This window comes from Amblyomma mixtum, chromosome 4 (assembly GCF_055824585.1).
Source record: "Amblyomma mixtum isolate Tamu chromosome 4, ASM5582458v1, whole genome shotgun sequence".
NCBI classification, from domain to species: domain Eukaryota; kingdom Metazoa; phylum Arthropoda; class Arachnida; order Ixodida; family Ixodidae; genus Amblyomma; species Amblyomma mixtum.
Genome location: NC_143015.1, coordinates 110036146 through 110053285, shown reverse-complemented (window position 1 = coordinate 110053285; position 17140 = coordinate 110036146). Strand labels below are relative to the sequence as shown.

The 17140-nt window shown below is 48.8% G+C and overlaps 1 protein-coding gene across 1 annotated transcript in view; it reads right to left on the bottom strand.

Annotated features, from left to right (window-relative positions):
- LOC149347831 (uncharacterized) overlaps positions 1–16604 on the bottom strand; it is a 40052-nt gene extending 23448 nt beyond the window's left edge. Inside the window, exons 1-5 of the mRNA XM_089587534.1 lie at positions 16459–16604; positions 15792–15867; positions 15633–15723; positions 7539–7743; positions 5290–5504 (exon numbers count right to left, since the gene is read on the bottom strand). Coding sequence (XP_089443660.1) covers positions 5290–5504; positions 7539–7743; positions 15633–15640 — 428 coding nt within the window. The 5' untranslated portion in view covers positions 15641–15723; positions 15792–15867; positions 16459–16604. The remainder of the gene's footprint in view (positions 1–5289; positions 5505–7538; positions 7744–15632; positions 15724–15791; positions 15868–16458) is intronic.
- Positions 16605–17140: the final 536 nt, after the last annotated feature.

Below are 17140 nucleotides of genomic sequence, written 5' to 3'. Positions count from 1 at the left end.
ACGGTTAGTGAGGAAGCTTCGTATCCAATCAAGAATGAGAGGGTTAAGCTTCAGTCGTGAAAGTTTAAGAAAAAGCCGTCTATGGGGAACTTTGTCGAAAGCTTTCTCAAAATCCAAAAATAATGCATCCACTGGTATGTTAAGGGCTAGGTTAGTACTAACGTCATTAACGAAGAGAGCTAGTTGAGTGTCGCATGACATACCTTTTCGGAAACCGTGCTGCCACGGATGAAAGAAATTTACTGATATAAGGAAATTGACGATGTGAGAGTAAATTACATGTTCCATTAACTTCGAACAAATGCTTGTGAGTGATATGGGACGATAGCTCTTGCATGAAGATGGCAAACCTTTTTTTTGGTACTGGAATCACCTTGCCTACCTTCCAGTCCTGTGGCACCACTCCAGATGATAATGATTGCTGAAATATGTACGAGAGTATTAGGCTTGTAATATTTTTTGTGTTCTTGAGTAGTTTGGAGTTGATCCCGTCGACACCGGCTGAGGATGAGACCTTAAGGTTGTCTATTAAATTCTCGATGCCAATAGCGTCAAAGGTAATGGCAGGCATGACTGGGTGATTGTATTGCGGGAAATCCGGGAGGTTATCATCAGGCTCATTAGTAAATACGGATGAAAATACGGAATTTAGAGCTTGAGGCACTGCCGCATCAGGAATAGGATTGTTGTGTTCGTCGAGAACAGATAAGGGATTGGATTGGGTTGGGTTAATAATTTTCCAGAATTGTCTAGGATTTGTGAGTAGCATATTAGGCAATGTATTTGAATAGAAGGTGCGCTTAATTCTAGTGATCAGTGATTGAAGCGTTTTGTCAGTGGTGTGGTATTTTTCCCAAGCGGAAGGAGTGTTTAAGCGCTTAGCTGTTGAACCAGGGGGACATTGATCTTTCGGTTACGGTTATAGTGGGAACATGTGCATCGATCAGTTCGTGCATTTTGTGCTTGAAAAGCGACCAGTTGGTTTCAATGGAACGAGTGGTGAAATCTGCTAGATACGACGTGCTAAACTCAGATAACTTATCATTTAATTTTGCGTAATCCCCTTTATGATAAAGTGTTAGTTTCTTCTTAGCTTTTTTGGTATGAGGTAGCTGGCAGTAGATCGTGGCTTGTATTATTTTGTGATCACTAATGCCGCGTAGATACGTAAGGGAAGATATGTTGTCGGGGTGGGAAGTGAGCACTAAGTCTAGTATGTTCGCGGAATGGTTATCTTCTCTAGTAGGGATGGAAACAAGCTGGGATAACCCGAATGTAAGGCATGAATTAACGAAATCGCTTTCGGCGTTATTTTTAGCTGTTGTTAATGTGACGTCAGACCATGTGATGGCAGGAAAGTTAAAATCACCAAACAGGAAAATGGAGGCTTGGCGGTATGACGATGTTAAAAAGTAAACGGCGTTGTAGAAGTGTTCAGAAAACGAGGGATCTGCGTCTGGGGCTCGATAGAAAGTTCCGATAATAATGGGTGGCTATGAAATGTTGCATATTACAAACACGGCTTCTAAAGAAGAAGTGATGTTAATTAGAGTGCAGTGGAGGGAGTGGTGGGTAGCTATGAGTACACCATCGCCGCGCCTATTTTCGCGATCACGCCGGAAGATATTGAATTCAGGAAAAAATGAAAGAATTTCTGTGTCGTGGATGGTTGAGTTTAACCATGTTTCAGTTAATATGATAAGCTTGCTTTCCGTCGTGCCGATTAGGCTACGAAGTGTGTCAAGCTTGGGTAGTAAACTTCTTATGTTAGTGTACAGAAATGATACGGCATTCGTATTATGAGTCGTGCTGGTGTTGCGGTCTAGCTACGGGGTTATTGGGACGACTTTCTGCATAGTATGGTTAAATATGTACGCTTTGTTGTTGATAATGAGTTTGTTATGACGCAGCTTAAATGTTTTCGGTTGTGCCTTTCCATATTCGACGAGATGTTTCCGTGCGGTACGGGTTTTCAGTGAGTAGTCCTGGCTTATGCGGTAGTCCGTGTTCTTCAGCTTGTTTGCGTTAGAAAGTATCTGTTCTTTAGTCTTGAAGCGTGCGAATTTTACTACAGTAGGCCTAGTTTTGTTAGAATCAAATGTTCCCAGCCGGTGCGCCCGTTCGATGTCTGTAGGTGTAATTTCAATGTTCAGTTTAGTACTACAGAAATTTACGACTGAGTCCTCAGATTCCGACCACGTTTCTTGTTCTTCATCGGTTAGTCCAAAGAACAAAAGGTTAGAACGACGTGCCCTGTCCTCCTGTTCGTAAAGCCTGCTTGTTATGGATGATATTTCATGCGCGTTCTCCTCAACGAGCGCCTGGATGTCAAGAGAGAACTGCGGAAACGACACCGCGCAGTAACTCTCATTTATCTGTGGATGAATTATTCATTTTAGCAGTATAACATTGTGCCGCTTTTCTGGTGTTCGCGAATACCAGTATCACTGTGCCGAGAAGAGCGTCTATTTGCCTAAAAAAAAAACTGTTCTTGAAAATCAGTGGCGGGCTTTCCTGAAACGCCAGTACCCATTTGCACTAAGTATGTATGACAGTCTAGTTTTTGATAACTGGCTGATTTGGCCGGAGGCCACCTCAAGCACGGCTATAGAAAGAAAACATGTACCGCTGCCTAAAACATGTCAGCTAGCATTTATGTTTTTTTGTTTGACTCAGTGCTCCTGGCGTCCACTTATGTGCATTTCCTTTCCTCAAAATCAAGAGAAAGCTGGTCTTCATGGAAAGGACATGGCGCAGTAACTGTCACTTATCTGTGGATTAGTTATTCATTTTATTAGCTTGGTTTGGTTCATGGGGGTTTAACGTCCCAAAGCGACTCGGGCTATGAGGGACGCCGTAGGGAAAAGCACCAGAAATTTCGACAACCTGGGGTTCTTTAACGTACACTGACATCGCAGAGTACACGGGCCTCTAGAATTTCGTCTCCAAAGAAGTTCGACCGCCGCGGCCGGGATTGAAGCCGCGTCTTTTGGGTCAGCAGCCGAGTGCCATAACCACTGAGCTTCCGCAGCGGTTAGATTAGCGGCAAGTTTCACTCAACTAGCCTGGATACTTATTTGAGGATATAGCTGCGACCTTACCCTGGCCGAAATTTCCGGAGCCCTTATAACATGATGCGCCTCTTTATGGTATCCGCTAACACTGTAGTATCACTATGCCGAGAAGAGCGTGTATCTGCCTAAAATAATTGGCGGGGTTTCCTGAACCACCATAATCCGTTTGCAGGGCACCTTAAGTATGGCTTTAGAAAAAAAAAAAAACCTACAGCAATAAGAGATGTCAGCTAGCCAGCTAGCGTTTGTGAATTTTTTTTTCACTGAGTGTTTCAGTTGTCCAGTTATGCGCATTTCCTTCCCGATAAATCAAGAGAAAGCTGCTTATCAAGGAAAGGGCATGGCACAGCAATTAAACTTCATTACCAGCACTCAACGTACAAATTAAGGACTGCTTGGAGGGTGGTTATATCTTCGTGTGGGCAAGTATGTTTTTTATCATGGAAAATAGGAGCGCAAAGAAACAGGGATGACCACCAAATGAAACAAACAAATAAATAAAACTGGCCAGAGGCGCGCCACTAGCAGCACTGTGGCAGCTTGCCTTTCTTGAAGCGTTAGAAGAAATGATGAGAAAGCACGGCGAAACCGCAGAGGAAACGGTTACTTGCAAGATAAACGACTTTCACGTCCAGTGCTCTACCAATAGCATCGGATGCAAAATCTCGAGGTCTTGGGTTTGGATCCCACCGACGGCATGCGGTTAAGGCATCTGAACTTTCTTCCAACAAAAAATATAACAATTACGCTACGTATTGCTCTCATTACTGTTCATAAAGTGTATAATATTATCTTCACGGACGCCCCCGCGGTAGCTCAATGGTGATGGCGCAAAAGACAGTTATCGCCGCCACAGGCCAAACTCGGAAGTACAAGCGTGATGACGTGATAGGACAAAACAGTGTTGCTAGAACCAATGCTTCTAGTAACACTGGGACACGAGAAGCCACGAATCACTGAGGCGCAGCCAATGCATGCGCAAATCTTCTTGACGTCGCCAGATGGCGCCAGGTACCCAGCAGCTACGCGCGCGCCTGCAGCATTGGGACCAATCAGTGCCTGCTCACCGGCGGTAGGCGGGCTCCCGGTATTACGCTAACGGTAACAAGGTACACGGTATGCTAAAGCTGTCTGTTTGCGAGAACTTCGTTGACGACTTCGAGAACGGGATCCATCGTAACGCCGGCAAAACGCCGGTGCAAACGTAAACAAAGCGACGGTAGCGACGGCCGCAATAGCCGATAGATGCCTTCAACGTGCGGCCGGCGGTAGCTTTCTCTTCGGCTGCTGCTAGGCCGCTCTGCTGGTTGTCAGAAATCACGGAGTCTGCGTTACGTCATGTGCACGTCATGTTTGACGTCAATTAGTCCTGTGTCGTCATAAGAGAATCCTAAGTTTGAATCAGAGCGGCGTGAAAAACTTTTCAACTTCGAATCCAAATTTCTTAGAAATAAATGCATCTTTCGCTGCCGGCCAAGTGCCAACAAAGCCATGAAATGCCGAACTATCAGATTTTGCTATAAACAATATTAATAGAGCTCTCCTCACTGTCCCTTTAACTACTGGCTTCAGGAACAAAGTGCCAGAATGAAAGTTGTAGACAACCTTGAAAAACAAACAGCTGGAATGTTTACAGCAAGGTATGCTTTGCGTTGCTTTTTTTTTGCGTCCTGTAAGAAGCCTCCTGCGAAATAAAAAAAACACACCACGTGACGGCATCGCCCCCATGCGCGCTCTCAAAGAAGTCTAAGAAGCGCTGTCCACGACGGGCGTTCGAGTTTGTCGCGGGAGATGCGGCAGCAACTGCTGACGCGTTGTGTTTCGAAAGTGAACCCGGGTAACGCGTTGCTCCCAGACCGCAGCGGAAGCGGCCGTCATAAATGTGCATCGCGCGTCTACGGGAGGTGGGACAAAAATCTCCTTCCCCTAAAGATGCTCTTCAGTCTTCCACGAGATGAAAAGCTAGCTATTTAGTATCAACTAGGCTGGCTGGAAATATACTGGGAAGGCTAGGCACAGGGACTGACTCCCTACGGTACTGCCAATTTCGCTCGGGCTGAACGCGCCCGTCTTTTTAAAGCCTTGATTTCCTTCAGCTGGGACCCCGTGTAACGAGAAAATGGGCCAGCAGCAGCCCTACGTGTCCAACGCATGTTATGAGTTAACGTTATCTCTATCACAATGATCGTTAGTGTCACAGTCATTATTTTTCTACCTTTCCACACATGGCAGTAGACGCGCTCGAAGAGAAAGCCGCACCACGAACATGGCACACTCTTCTTCCCTGGAAGCTGTCCGACCGTTGCCGTGCCTCCACAGTAGCTGGAAGACGCCCGCTGCCCACCACCGGAGCCGCTCTCCGAATGTACCGCTTTCAAGATGGTCGAACAAGAACTGGTACAGCGGGCCGGTGGAGCGGCTAGGCATCTCCTGCACGATATGAGAGAAAGAGAAAAAGAGACCTCAGCCACCAAAGAGGGAGGGGAAGCTATTTTGCCGACGCCGATTTGATGCTTATGTGCGTATTTCGTGACTGTAAAGCAGCGGTACAAATCCTTGACTGCGTGGCGCGATATCGCTCCTGTCATTCGCCCTTCGCGCGAGAGGAAGGACACCAGGCTATGTTTAAATAGACGACAAGACGCTGTGGGCTGCACGGTGTTGTGATTTGGGCATCCCACCGCTGCGACCACTGTTGCGACATGGATCGTCTCAGCCCGCTGTCCCTGTTGAGCAAAGCTGAGCGAAGAAAGGTGGATGCGACAGTGCCTGAACGGACTTTTATGTACAGTATTTACGAGGCTTTTTACATCATACATACAAGGGCCGAGAGCACAACGGGCTAGGACGAGGACATGCGGAGAGCGTCTCTCTGGCACGATGGCGCGTCTGCTGCCCGTCTGCCGCTGCCTCTCAGCGCGGCTCTGTTCTTACAGCCGCCGGTGACCGTGGCGTTCCTCTGCACCAGGCGTTCCTCTGCTCCAGTAAGGTCACTCCACAGGCCACCGTTCGGATTGGCTCCAGCCGACGCTAGTGGGGAGGAGGAGGAAGGGTCTGCGCCGGCGAGCCAGGATGACTCGTTGCAAGCCGTGCCATGGCGGCGAGTGCGGGCTTGCTGTGCGCGACGGCGGGCGGACGGCTGTGGTTCCCAGACAGGCCAGCGGAATTAGGGTTCAGGCACAAGGACCACACTCGGCGATTGCGCACAGATTACTTCATGTGATGTGCGTGTGTGTATGTGTGTGTAAGTGTGTGTGTATGTGTGTGTGTGTGTCCGTGTGCGTGCGTGTGCGTGAGTGCTCTCGCCCTGCCATAAGCTTACCGTCCCGGTTAGCTCAATTGGTAGAGCGACTGCTCTGGTGAAGCGGTGGTCCCGGATTCAAACCCCGGACCAGGACGAATTTTCTTTAAGCACGAAGTTTCTGAGAAAGCTGTATAGCTTTCCTTTGTAGCCGTATGGCTGCGCTCGGGTGGATGTCAATGGGTAATCACTCCCTTATTACAAATCTACTCCACCTTGGGGGATTCCCCTAAACATTTGACTAACACAGTCCCCACTTCGAGTTAGTGATCAATTCGCTCTCGCCCTACCATAAGCTTGCCGTCCCGGTTAGCTCAAATGGTAGAGCGACGGCTCCGGTGAAGCGGTGGTCCCGGGTTCGAACCCCGGACCAGGACGACTGAGAAAGCTGTATAGCTTTCTTGTGTCGCCGTATGGCTACGCTCGGGTGGATGTCAATGAGTAATTACTCCCTTATTACAAATCTACTCCACCTTTGGGGATTCCCCTAAACATTTGACCAACACAGTTCCAACTTCGAGTTATTGATCAATTCGCTCTTGCCCTACCATAAGCTTGCCGTCCTAGTTACCTCTATTGGTAGAGCGACTGCTCAGGTGAAGTGGTGGTCCCGGGTTCGAACCCCGGACCAGGACGAATTTTTCTTTAACTACGAAGTTTCTGAGAAAGCTGTATAGATTTCCTTTGTAGCCGTATGGCTGCGCTCGGGTGGATGTCAATGAGTAATTGCTCCCTTATTACAAATCTACTCCCCTTGGGGGATTCCCCGAAACATTTGACCAAGGCGGACAAATCTTCCAACACGGCCGCCGACGCGTCTGCTAACGACAGTAATGAGGCATTTAAGGCTTTCGCCTTAAAATCTCCTCCCCTAAAGAAGCTCTTCAGTCTTCCACGAGATGAAAAGCTAGCTTTTCAGTATAACCTAGGCTGGCTGGAAATATACTGGGCAGGCTAGGCCAAGCGACTGACTCCCCACGGTACTGTCAATTTCGCTCGGGCTTAACGCCCCGTCTTTTTAGAAGCCTCGATTTCCTTCAGCTGGGACCCCGTGTAACGAGGAAATGGGCCGGTACCAGCCGTACGTGTTCAACGCATGTTATCAGTTAACTTTATCTCTATTACAGTGATCCTTAGTGCCACAGTCATCATTATTTTCCTACCTTTCCACACATAGCACTAGACGCGCACGAAGAAAAAGCCGCCCCATGAACATGGCACAGTCTTCTTCCCTGGAGTGTGTCCGTGCCTCCACAGTAGCTGGAAGACGCCCGCTGCACGCCACCGGAGCCGCTCCCCGAATGTACTGTTTTCAAGGTGGTCGAACAAGAACTGGTACAGCGGGCCGGTGGAGCGGCTAGGCATCTCCTGCACGATACCAGAGAAAGAGAAAAAAGAGACCCCAGTCACCAAAGAGGGAGGGGAAGCTATTTTGCCAACGCCGATTCGATGCTTATGCGCGTATTTCGTCACTGTAAAGGAGCGGTACAAATCCTTGACTGTGTGGCGCGATATAGCTCCTGTCATTCGTCCTTTGCGCGAGAGCAGGCACAACATGCTATGTTCAAATAGATCACAAGACGCTGTCGGCTGCACAGTGTTGTGATTTGGGCATCCCACCGCTGCCACCACTGTTGTGACATGGAGTGTCTCAGCCCGATGCCTCTGTTAAGCAGAGCTGAGCGAAGAACGGCCGATGCGACGGTGAGTGAACGGACGTTGATGTACAGTATTTAGAAGGCTTTTTACATCATATAAACGAGGGCCGAGAGCACAACGGGCTAGGACAGCGCCATCTTGCTAGGACGAGGCCCTGCGCAGAGCGTCTCTCTGGCACGATGGCGCGTCTGCGGCCCGTCTGCCGCTGCGTCTCAGCGCGGCTCTGTTCTTACAGCCGCCGGTGACCGTTGCGTTCCTCTGCACCAGGCGTTCCTCTGCTCCAATAAGGTCACTCCACAGGCCACCGTTCGGATTGGCTCGAGCCGACGCTAGTGAGGAGGAGGTGAAAGGGTGTGCGCCGGCGAGCCAGGATGACTCGTTGCAAGCTGTGCCATGGCGGCGAGTCAGGGCTTGCTTTGCGCGACGGCGGGCGCACGGCTCTGGTTCCCAGAGAGGCCAGCGGAATGAGGGTTCAGGCGCAACAACGGGTACAAACTTGAGGACGGATAAACAAGGACCACACTGCGATGGCGCGCAGATTACGTCGCGCGCGCGCGAGCGCGCGTATATGTGTGTGTGTGTGTGTGTGTGTGTGTGTGTGTGTGTGTGTGTGTGTGTGTGTGTGTGTGTGTGTGTGTGTGTGTGTGTGTGTGTGTGTGTGTGTGTGTGTGTGTGTGTGTGTGTGTGTGTGTGTGTGTGTGTGTGTGTGTGTGTGTGTGTGTGTGTGTGTGTGTGTGTGTGTGTGTGCGTGCGTGCGTGTGTGTGTGTGTGTGTGTGTGTGTGTGTGTGTGTGTGTGTGTGTGTGTGTGTGTGTGTGTGTGTGTGTGTGTGTGTGTGTGTGTGTGTGTGTGTGTGTGTGTGTGTGTGTGTGTGTGTGTGTGTGTGTGTGTGTGTGTGTGTGTGTGTGTGTGTGTGTGTGTGTGTGTGTGTGCGCGCGCGCGCGCGCGCGTGCATGCGTGCGTGCGTGCGTGCGCGCGTGTTTGTGTGTGTGTGTGTGTGTGCCTTTTCCTGTACCAGTTATAGCACTTACCAGAACTGTATGGTGAAATTCCTGGAAACCGTTAGTAGCTCGTCTGACCGTTTAGCCACTCGGCCACTGCGGGAGGCTGAAATTCAATGTGCTCATTGAACATTATAGCAGCGCATTCAATTACTTCAAGCTGCGCGAGTTGATTAGTCTCTATGCTACATCGAAGAACATTTTTTAAGGCGCTAAAACGTATTTCTGCACGACGCTCAGGAAAAAAGTAAGGCGTGCGCTCTTATGGCTGTGCTTTTAAAAAAGATCATGCAGTGGGTGGCTGGTCGACATTTTAGATTTACCTAGTAATTCTGTATGTCATTATGTGATGACTGGAAAGAGGGGAGCTGGAATTATGTTTGTCGATAAAAATAATTCAGAAGCACCAAAAATTTATCACGAAAAAGTCGGCGCCTTCGCCTACTTGCACTACTGCATTTTTTTTTCAACTTTGGCTACTAACAACTGGATGTATATTGTCGGGAGGTCCCTGAATTTTTTACAGGAGTTTTACGCTTGTAGCGAGTTCGTACAAAGTGAATTCTTAAAGCATGATTCATGGTAAGTTTTTCCGCAAACCTTATGGGTCTTTATATTAAAGAAGAAATGGCTTATAACGACAAACATTCAACGCGGCATTCTACACAAACTAATCCACTAACTGAGACAACATTCCCCTACATATGTTTTATGGATAAGGAAATATTATTGTGCAAACTTCAAGAAGCCACAGAACAAAGATATTGGATGATTAAAAAATCGCTGCGTTGGTTTAAGAGGTTTAACGTTCTAAAGTAACATGGGCTATTAGGGTGGGGGGCTCCAAATTAATTTCGACCACCTGGGGTTGTTTAAGGTGCACAAACATCGCACAGAACGCAGGGCGTCTCGTCTTTCCCCCCCCATCGAAACGAAGCTGGCGCAGCCGAGATGAAACCCGCCAGCTCGGGACAGCAGCGGAGCCCTATTGCCGCTGAGCCAACGCGGCAGGAAGTAATGATTAAACATGAGGAGAATTTTTAGCGCCATTTTAAGGCGAAAGCCTTTAATGCCTCATACTGTAGTTAGCAGAGGCGTCGGCAGACGCGTCGGCAGATTTGTCCGCCTTTCGGCGTCACTGCTTAAAAAGAAACTGCGCCGAGGGTCGGAATCGAACCAGGGCCTATGGCATTTGAAGCGGAGACGCTACCACTCCGCCACGAAGGCTCAAGGTACGAGCATGAATAAAGGCGCATCTAGTGAATGCATGGGTTTCATAAATAGAATAAAAGGAATAAAGTCAAAGAAAGAGAAAATAAAAAATTAAAGAAAATAAACAAAAATAAAAACAAAATAAATATAAGATATAAAACAATATACAACAAAAATAAGAAAAACAGCAATAATAAAAAATAAAAAATGAAAATAAGAAAGTAAATAAAAACAAACAGTGCGCCAGGAAAAGCTTTCGGCTTGCAGCACTTTAGAGAGCCAAAGTGCACCCTGAATTTTTCTACATATTCTCTCCAGGCATTGTTTACTCGTGTGTGCGAGGTAGTTCAGAATAGAGTTCAGGAAGGTGGCGAGCGCCATCTTGCCTCGCGAACATTCATCTCGGGCGACAGGGTCGCTGTCGGTGATCCGGCCTGACAGCGACGCGCGTGTGGACGAGTGAACACGCGCCGCCGCTCTGTCACAACTGTGCGCACGGTTGACGCTTGTCAGACATGCCGTACGCACGCACGAGAACTGCCGTACACCCGCTTGATTTTCTGCCCCCGTCATAGGCGGCTGCACACGCTTGCATAAGTCTCCGACGGGATGTTCACAACTTTTGAAGCTCTAACGGCGAGGTGCAACGCCCTGAAACTAGAGGCGCTGCAGACGACGGCTCCTGACTAATTTCGACTGCATAAGGTCCTTTTAACATGTACTCACATGACACAGCACACGGGTGTTTCAGCATTTCGAACCAAGGAAAATGCAGGATTCGATCCTGCAATCGCGACATCAGAGGCATAACGGCGCAACTGCGGTGGGTCCAACGACCGAAGATCTGAGCACGCGGTGTCGAAAGCGCTTTAGGTTTTCAATTATCTGGCAATAATTCACGAGGGGACCAAAAGTTTGTTTTTGGTTTATTGGGGTTTAACGTCCCAAAGCAACTCAAGCTATGAGGGACGACGTAGTGAAGGGCTCCGGAAATTACGGCCACCTGGGGTTCTTTAACGTGCACTGACATCGCACAGTACACGGGCCTCTAGAATTTCTCCTCCAAAGAAATTCAACCGCCGCGGCCGGGATCGAACCCGCGTATTTCGGGTCAGCAGCCGAGCACCATAACCACTGAGCCACCGCGGCGGCCTCATCCTCTAGACGTGGTGTCAAAAATAGTATAGCATGATATGGTATGTTATGATTTGTTGACACTGTTTATAGCATGCGACTTCAAAAATTAACAGCGCACTTGGGAGGCAATGACTCGAACAATGGATGGACAGTAATGTTTGCACTCTAGTACAACAGGAACAGTCTGCAATCACCCTAAGGCAGTGAGTGATTGTTCGTTTGATAGAAACACATGGGAGATTACACGATTGCGGTAGCGCGGATGATGATCGCTAGCTTGCTTCCCCGGCGCTTTCTCTACTGATCTTGTGACTCAGGGTTTTGTATAAACCACAAATTTGACTTGTGTCTCATACGGGGGTTTCAGCCTCGCGGGGGAGAACGTTGGGAACCTTTCATGCGAACCTTTTACTTGCATTGCCTTTTACTTGATAATTTCATGGTGGTTCCAGTGCCTTCTGAAAAAAAGCGATCTGCACTCCTGCGGTGGCGTCACCGCACGCTGTCCTTTCGACAACGCCATGCCATTAATTTAACACCCAATGCACTCGTATCTACTGCGGCCGCCGCGGTGGCTGAGTGCCTATGGCACTCGGCTGCTGACCCGAAAGACGCGGGTGCGATACCAGCCGCGGCGGTCGAATTTCGATGGAGCGGAAATTCTAGAGGCCCGTGTACTGTGCGATGTCAGTGGATGTTAAAGAATCCCAGGTAGTCGAAATTTCCGGAGACCCTCACTACGGCGTCCCTCATTTCGCAGTCCTGACCCATTGGCAGAAATGGTCTTGACTATCCGCTGGGTTTGAGGGCTGGAGAGGTTATTAACAGGTTCACTCTGCCCATGGAACCCCTTGCTAACCCCTTGCAAATTTGCTAAAACATCTTGGTAACGACAGTATGAGCCATTAAAGGCTTTCGCCTTAAAATTTTGAGGGTGAAGACTTAACACACGAGCTAAGTCACGATCGCTGCCACGTTCAGATAGGAGAGAACGACGGAAACAGACGTGTGGCGCAAAACCACGACCGCCGAAGCGACGACGCTGGCTTGAGCTACAGACATCGGAGATACAGACGAAATCCAAGCGATGTCACCACTGGTCGAACTCACTGTGGTGGGAGTTTTTTTCCGAAACCAGTCACAAAAATTTCAGCAACCGTTCGTCCTACAGCATTTCGGGTGGTGTGTCAAGTATTTGTCTTTGCATATAGCTTTCATTTTCTAGTCAAGTTGGAGGCTATCTTGCCACAGGGGTTTGGGTCAATGACGTATGCACCTTCGATTGTATGCTTTCAGAGACTACATTTTTCCTTAAGGTGCGATTGAGGTGTCCACCGAGATGTGGAGATGTGATGTTTGAGGCTAGCTTGTGACAGGGGCTCCGATGACCTATGTACCTTCAGTTGCTCTAGCCCTTTTTGAGGCAGTGGGATAATGGCGTCTAACTTTTGCGCAGCTTAAAAAAACGTTTGGAATTTAAATCTCGCGGTAATTTCGCACTTTTTAGACACCTTGCGCCATCTCTACGACAGCTTAGAAAGCTTTTAATATGTTTTATGATGCGTTCTCAAGAGATTTAATGCGTTCTGAATAGATTTGAGATCTATTGCACCGTTACGTTTCCTCAAAAACCTTTGCTTCTCTGAAAACTTAGGCTTTCCATTCCTCCACGCAAGCAGACTTAAGTTCCCTCAGAATTTTTTTGTGGTCGAAACACTTTCTGGGTTTTGAGGAAAAGGAGCAATCCTGGCTCACTTTGCAGGTGAGGATGCTTGAACCGCTCAATGAGAAATTAAAAAGATCCCCAGGTGGTCAAAAATATTCTGGAGACCTCCAGTAGGGCATCTCTTTCTTCTTTCAATCCCACCTTCATGTCTTCCCTTACGGCACGGTTCAGGCGTCCACCAAAATATATGAAACAGATAATGCACAAGTTGCTTTCCTCAAAAACAAATTTACCCATTTATTTATGGCGTAAACTTACGCGTAATGCGTTACGGCTGCCGCTGTTTGTGCCCCTTAAATGGCTTATAACAAAGTTGTTGCAGCTTGCGCTGTAAAGTTAAGGATGAGAAGATAGTCAAAAGATGCGCATTCCCTTAAAGGGCAACGGTAGATTTTGGGACTAGTTTTCTAACTCATTACATATATTGAGCACTGTTTTTCGCCACGCAGAAACCGCGTTGACAGAAGACGAGGCTGAAGACGCGCGAAGGACGTTCGCTTGGCTGGCTGGTCCGTTACCCGTGGCCGGCCCAGTATTCATCCGTATAATAAGTCAATTCCATGCGCAACAATATTCGGTGGAGCTCGGCGGGGCGCGCCGTCCTGGATCCCCTGGCCCTTCGCGCATCTTCAGCCTTGCCCTCAACCAGCCGCACGAGCCGGTTGAAAATGTTTATGGGGATTTAACGTCCCAAAGCGACTCAGGATATGAGAGATGCCATACTGAAAGGCTCCGGAAATTTCGACCACCTGGGGTTCTTTTACGTGCACTGATTTCGAACAGTATTCGGACCTCTAGAACTTCGCCTGCATCGAAATTGCACCGCCTCGGCTGGCATCGAACGCGCATCGGGAGGGAGAAAGAGAGGAAAAGGCAAAGGCCTTCGCATTTTCCGCTCTTCAGCAGACAAGTGCATTAGAGTAATTTTTCGGCTTTTACGACCACTTTTCGCCACAGGCGTTCAATAGTGATTTGCTTGCTAGCAGGCTTGTACGCATGGTCAGGCACCAGTGATTCTGATAGAATGCGAAGGTGAATTAACGTGCGCTCATCCAGCAGTCTCCCTCACCTGCGGCGGCGCTTCTCCGTCTCCTGCCCCATCCACTCGGTCGGGACGAGGGGCATGCTGGCGTTGAGGACGTCGCAGACACCCACACGATGAGTGACTCATCAGGTGGCTGAGGCTCCTTGCGTTTTTTAGACTGAAAAAATGCATACACCGGAGAGTTTTAGTACAGCCCATACTGCCACCACTCACACCTGTTGGCGGCCGTGCCACGCATGCGCACCTGGGCCCGAGAGGCTCGAGGTTCATCCTCATGTGTAGTGCGTGTGCCGGTCGACCCCATTGTGCAAGACCAATGGGGTTGACGACGAGCAAGAGCGACGACAAAGGAAATCAAGCCGTTCTGTCAGCGATCGCACCGGTGGGGCCATCTCGTTTGTTGACCGTGCAGATTGCTTGAAGACTCCACCGAAGACTTTAAATGTAGTGGGGTTTTGGCCAAACTACGTTTATTATGATCATCGATAAAGCAGTTGAAAAAGCGTCTTCAAACCTTTCGCAAAACAACCGGACTCCCCTCCATAGCAAATCTCCTCGCCCGAAAAACGAGATGGCGCCACCGGTGCGATCGCTGACAGAGAGGTTTAATTTCCTTCGTCGTCGCCGCAGACGGTGTGAATATATGACTTCTGATCGAATCAGGTAAGTAACCCAGACCAACGTGGTATAAAAGAATTTTGCCGCCCAAATGCCATTTCTGTGCGAAATTTTCGCTCGAACAATGTGCCCGTTTATAGTCCGTTACAACGTAAGTGTGCAGTGAAGCTCCGCCCACATTCAGCCTTCATGCACATAACTCCTCCATGAAGAAAAAGTGGTCGGTTGCATAAATATTTCTTGTTACATAAGCAAGAAGCTTATCCCAAGAAAAAAATGATGAGCTCTAGACTTTTGATATGTGGATTCTTTGATATGTCATGTACCTAGCCCTTCTGATTCCGATTCTGTCTGTGACAGTATAGTCAAACATTAAAAAAATGATTTCGTCTACCGTTGCTATTGGCAAGCGTAGTAATACGGGACGCAGAGAACCGCGGCCTAGTGTTAGCAACTGCCGTTTTTATATATTTTATCCTACTATAGATGGGATGTCTAGGGCGCGCATTTATTTGCGCAAGATGTTGTATATGGCCCCCGACGTGCCACTGCCCGAGCTGCTATACTAGATTAGGTTTGGTTTATTAGGGTTTAATGTCCCAAAGCGACTCAGGCTATGAGGGATACCTTACTGAAGCGCTCCGGAAATTTCGACCACCTGGGCACTGACACCGCACAGTACACGGGCCTCTAGAATTTCGCCTCCAAAGAAATTCGACCGCCGCGGCCGGGATTGAAGCCGTGTCTTTCGGGTCAGAAGCCGAGTGCCATAGCCACTGAGCCACCGCGGAGGCTAGATTAGCGGCAAGTTTCACTGAACTAGGCTGGATACTTATTTGAAGATATAGCTGAGAGCTCACCTTTGCATTTCAGCCAGAGGCACCGCTGGACACCACTCGTCAGTAGCGTGAGGGTCCTCAGAAGTACCACAATACAAGAAGAGCACGTGCTCTGCTCTGCAAGGAGGGGAAGATGATTTTGCATTTACTAAGCCGCGCACAACGCTCAGGCAAGCTTACCGATGACTGCATTGGTTTCATTAATGTCACTTTTCGCTTGAGCGAACCTTGTCTCTGCGCTCGCAACTCTGTCCAGCTCGGAAGAAAAGAGTCAAAAGCAACTCATCGAAAGAGCCCGGACAGCAGCCTACGCCAATGGGGTTCCGGACTGAGGGCTCCAACCACCGCTACTACCTCCTAAACCATTTCATTAAAATATTTTCACCACCATCTCAATGTACGCTGGAAGTAGCCAACTAGCAGTCATTCCGTGCAAATATGCAAACACAAAAAAAGCACAAACCACGCACTGACTCATGTCTCACTCACCAACAAGCCAGTTGCTGAACTGTTATAGCTAAGCATTACGGCACATCTCTCTTCTTTCTCTCCCACCTTCCTCCCTTCCCTTACGGTGCAGTTCGGGTGTCCATCGAGATGTGTGAGAAAATTACTGTAGAGGCGTTGCGTTCAAAGGTGTTTCCAGAGGGCAAGGCGTCGCGCCGTCCGAGCGATGTCGTCCCGTGGACTCTCTGGCAGCACGGAAACGCGCTGTCGCGTTCGAATACTAAAGGAAGCTTAAAAGAGTCCAATTTTTCCTGCAGCATACCCACACAGTGCAGCGCCAGTGCATCAACTTCAGCGTAACGCTGGTCGTGGTCTGCTTCCTCACAGGGTACATACATACCTGTTCCGTGCCCGCACCTTGTCTCCTCTGACCAGCTGGTGCGTCGACGCAGCTGACACCCACGCGGCGAAAGCGCTGCAGACGTTCACTGCGGTTCTTCAGCCTCCGGATTCCTCCGCATACTTCAGCGACGCTGGGATCGCACGAGCCTGTCGAGAGACGGGATCAGCCGCCTGCAGGTTGACAAGAAATCGCGCTCAGCAACGATCATGAGACAGATGCAGGCGTATCCCTTCGCTGGCAATGTGAAGTCCCTGCGTTCGGCGTCTTGGAGCAATGCCGGAGGGTTTGATTTGGACATTGCCATTGTGTAAACATCGGCCACTATTAATGCGAAAGCATTACTATACGCCTCATCGGCAACGGAACCCGGTGTCGGCGTAGACCTGCATCAGAGGTCTGAAAAATCGTAGATGTCCACGCGGTATCAAAGAAGAGCGATTTTCCGTAGGTGCGGGGCTATGAACCCAGAACTCTCAGATTGTGAGGCGAGCCCGCAGCTCATATATATAGGCAACAAAATCGCCCTGCGTTTTGGCGAACAAAACAACCTATTGTATGTGTTGCCTTACGACAACATGCTAATGGCAATCAGAAAAAAAAGCTAAAAATCAAGCTTTCACATTCAAATCAAGTCTTATACGCTTTCTAAATTTAAGAATTTACAGTGCCGGTCGTCATG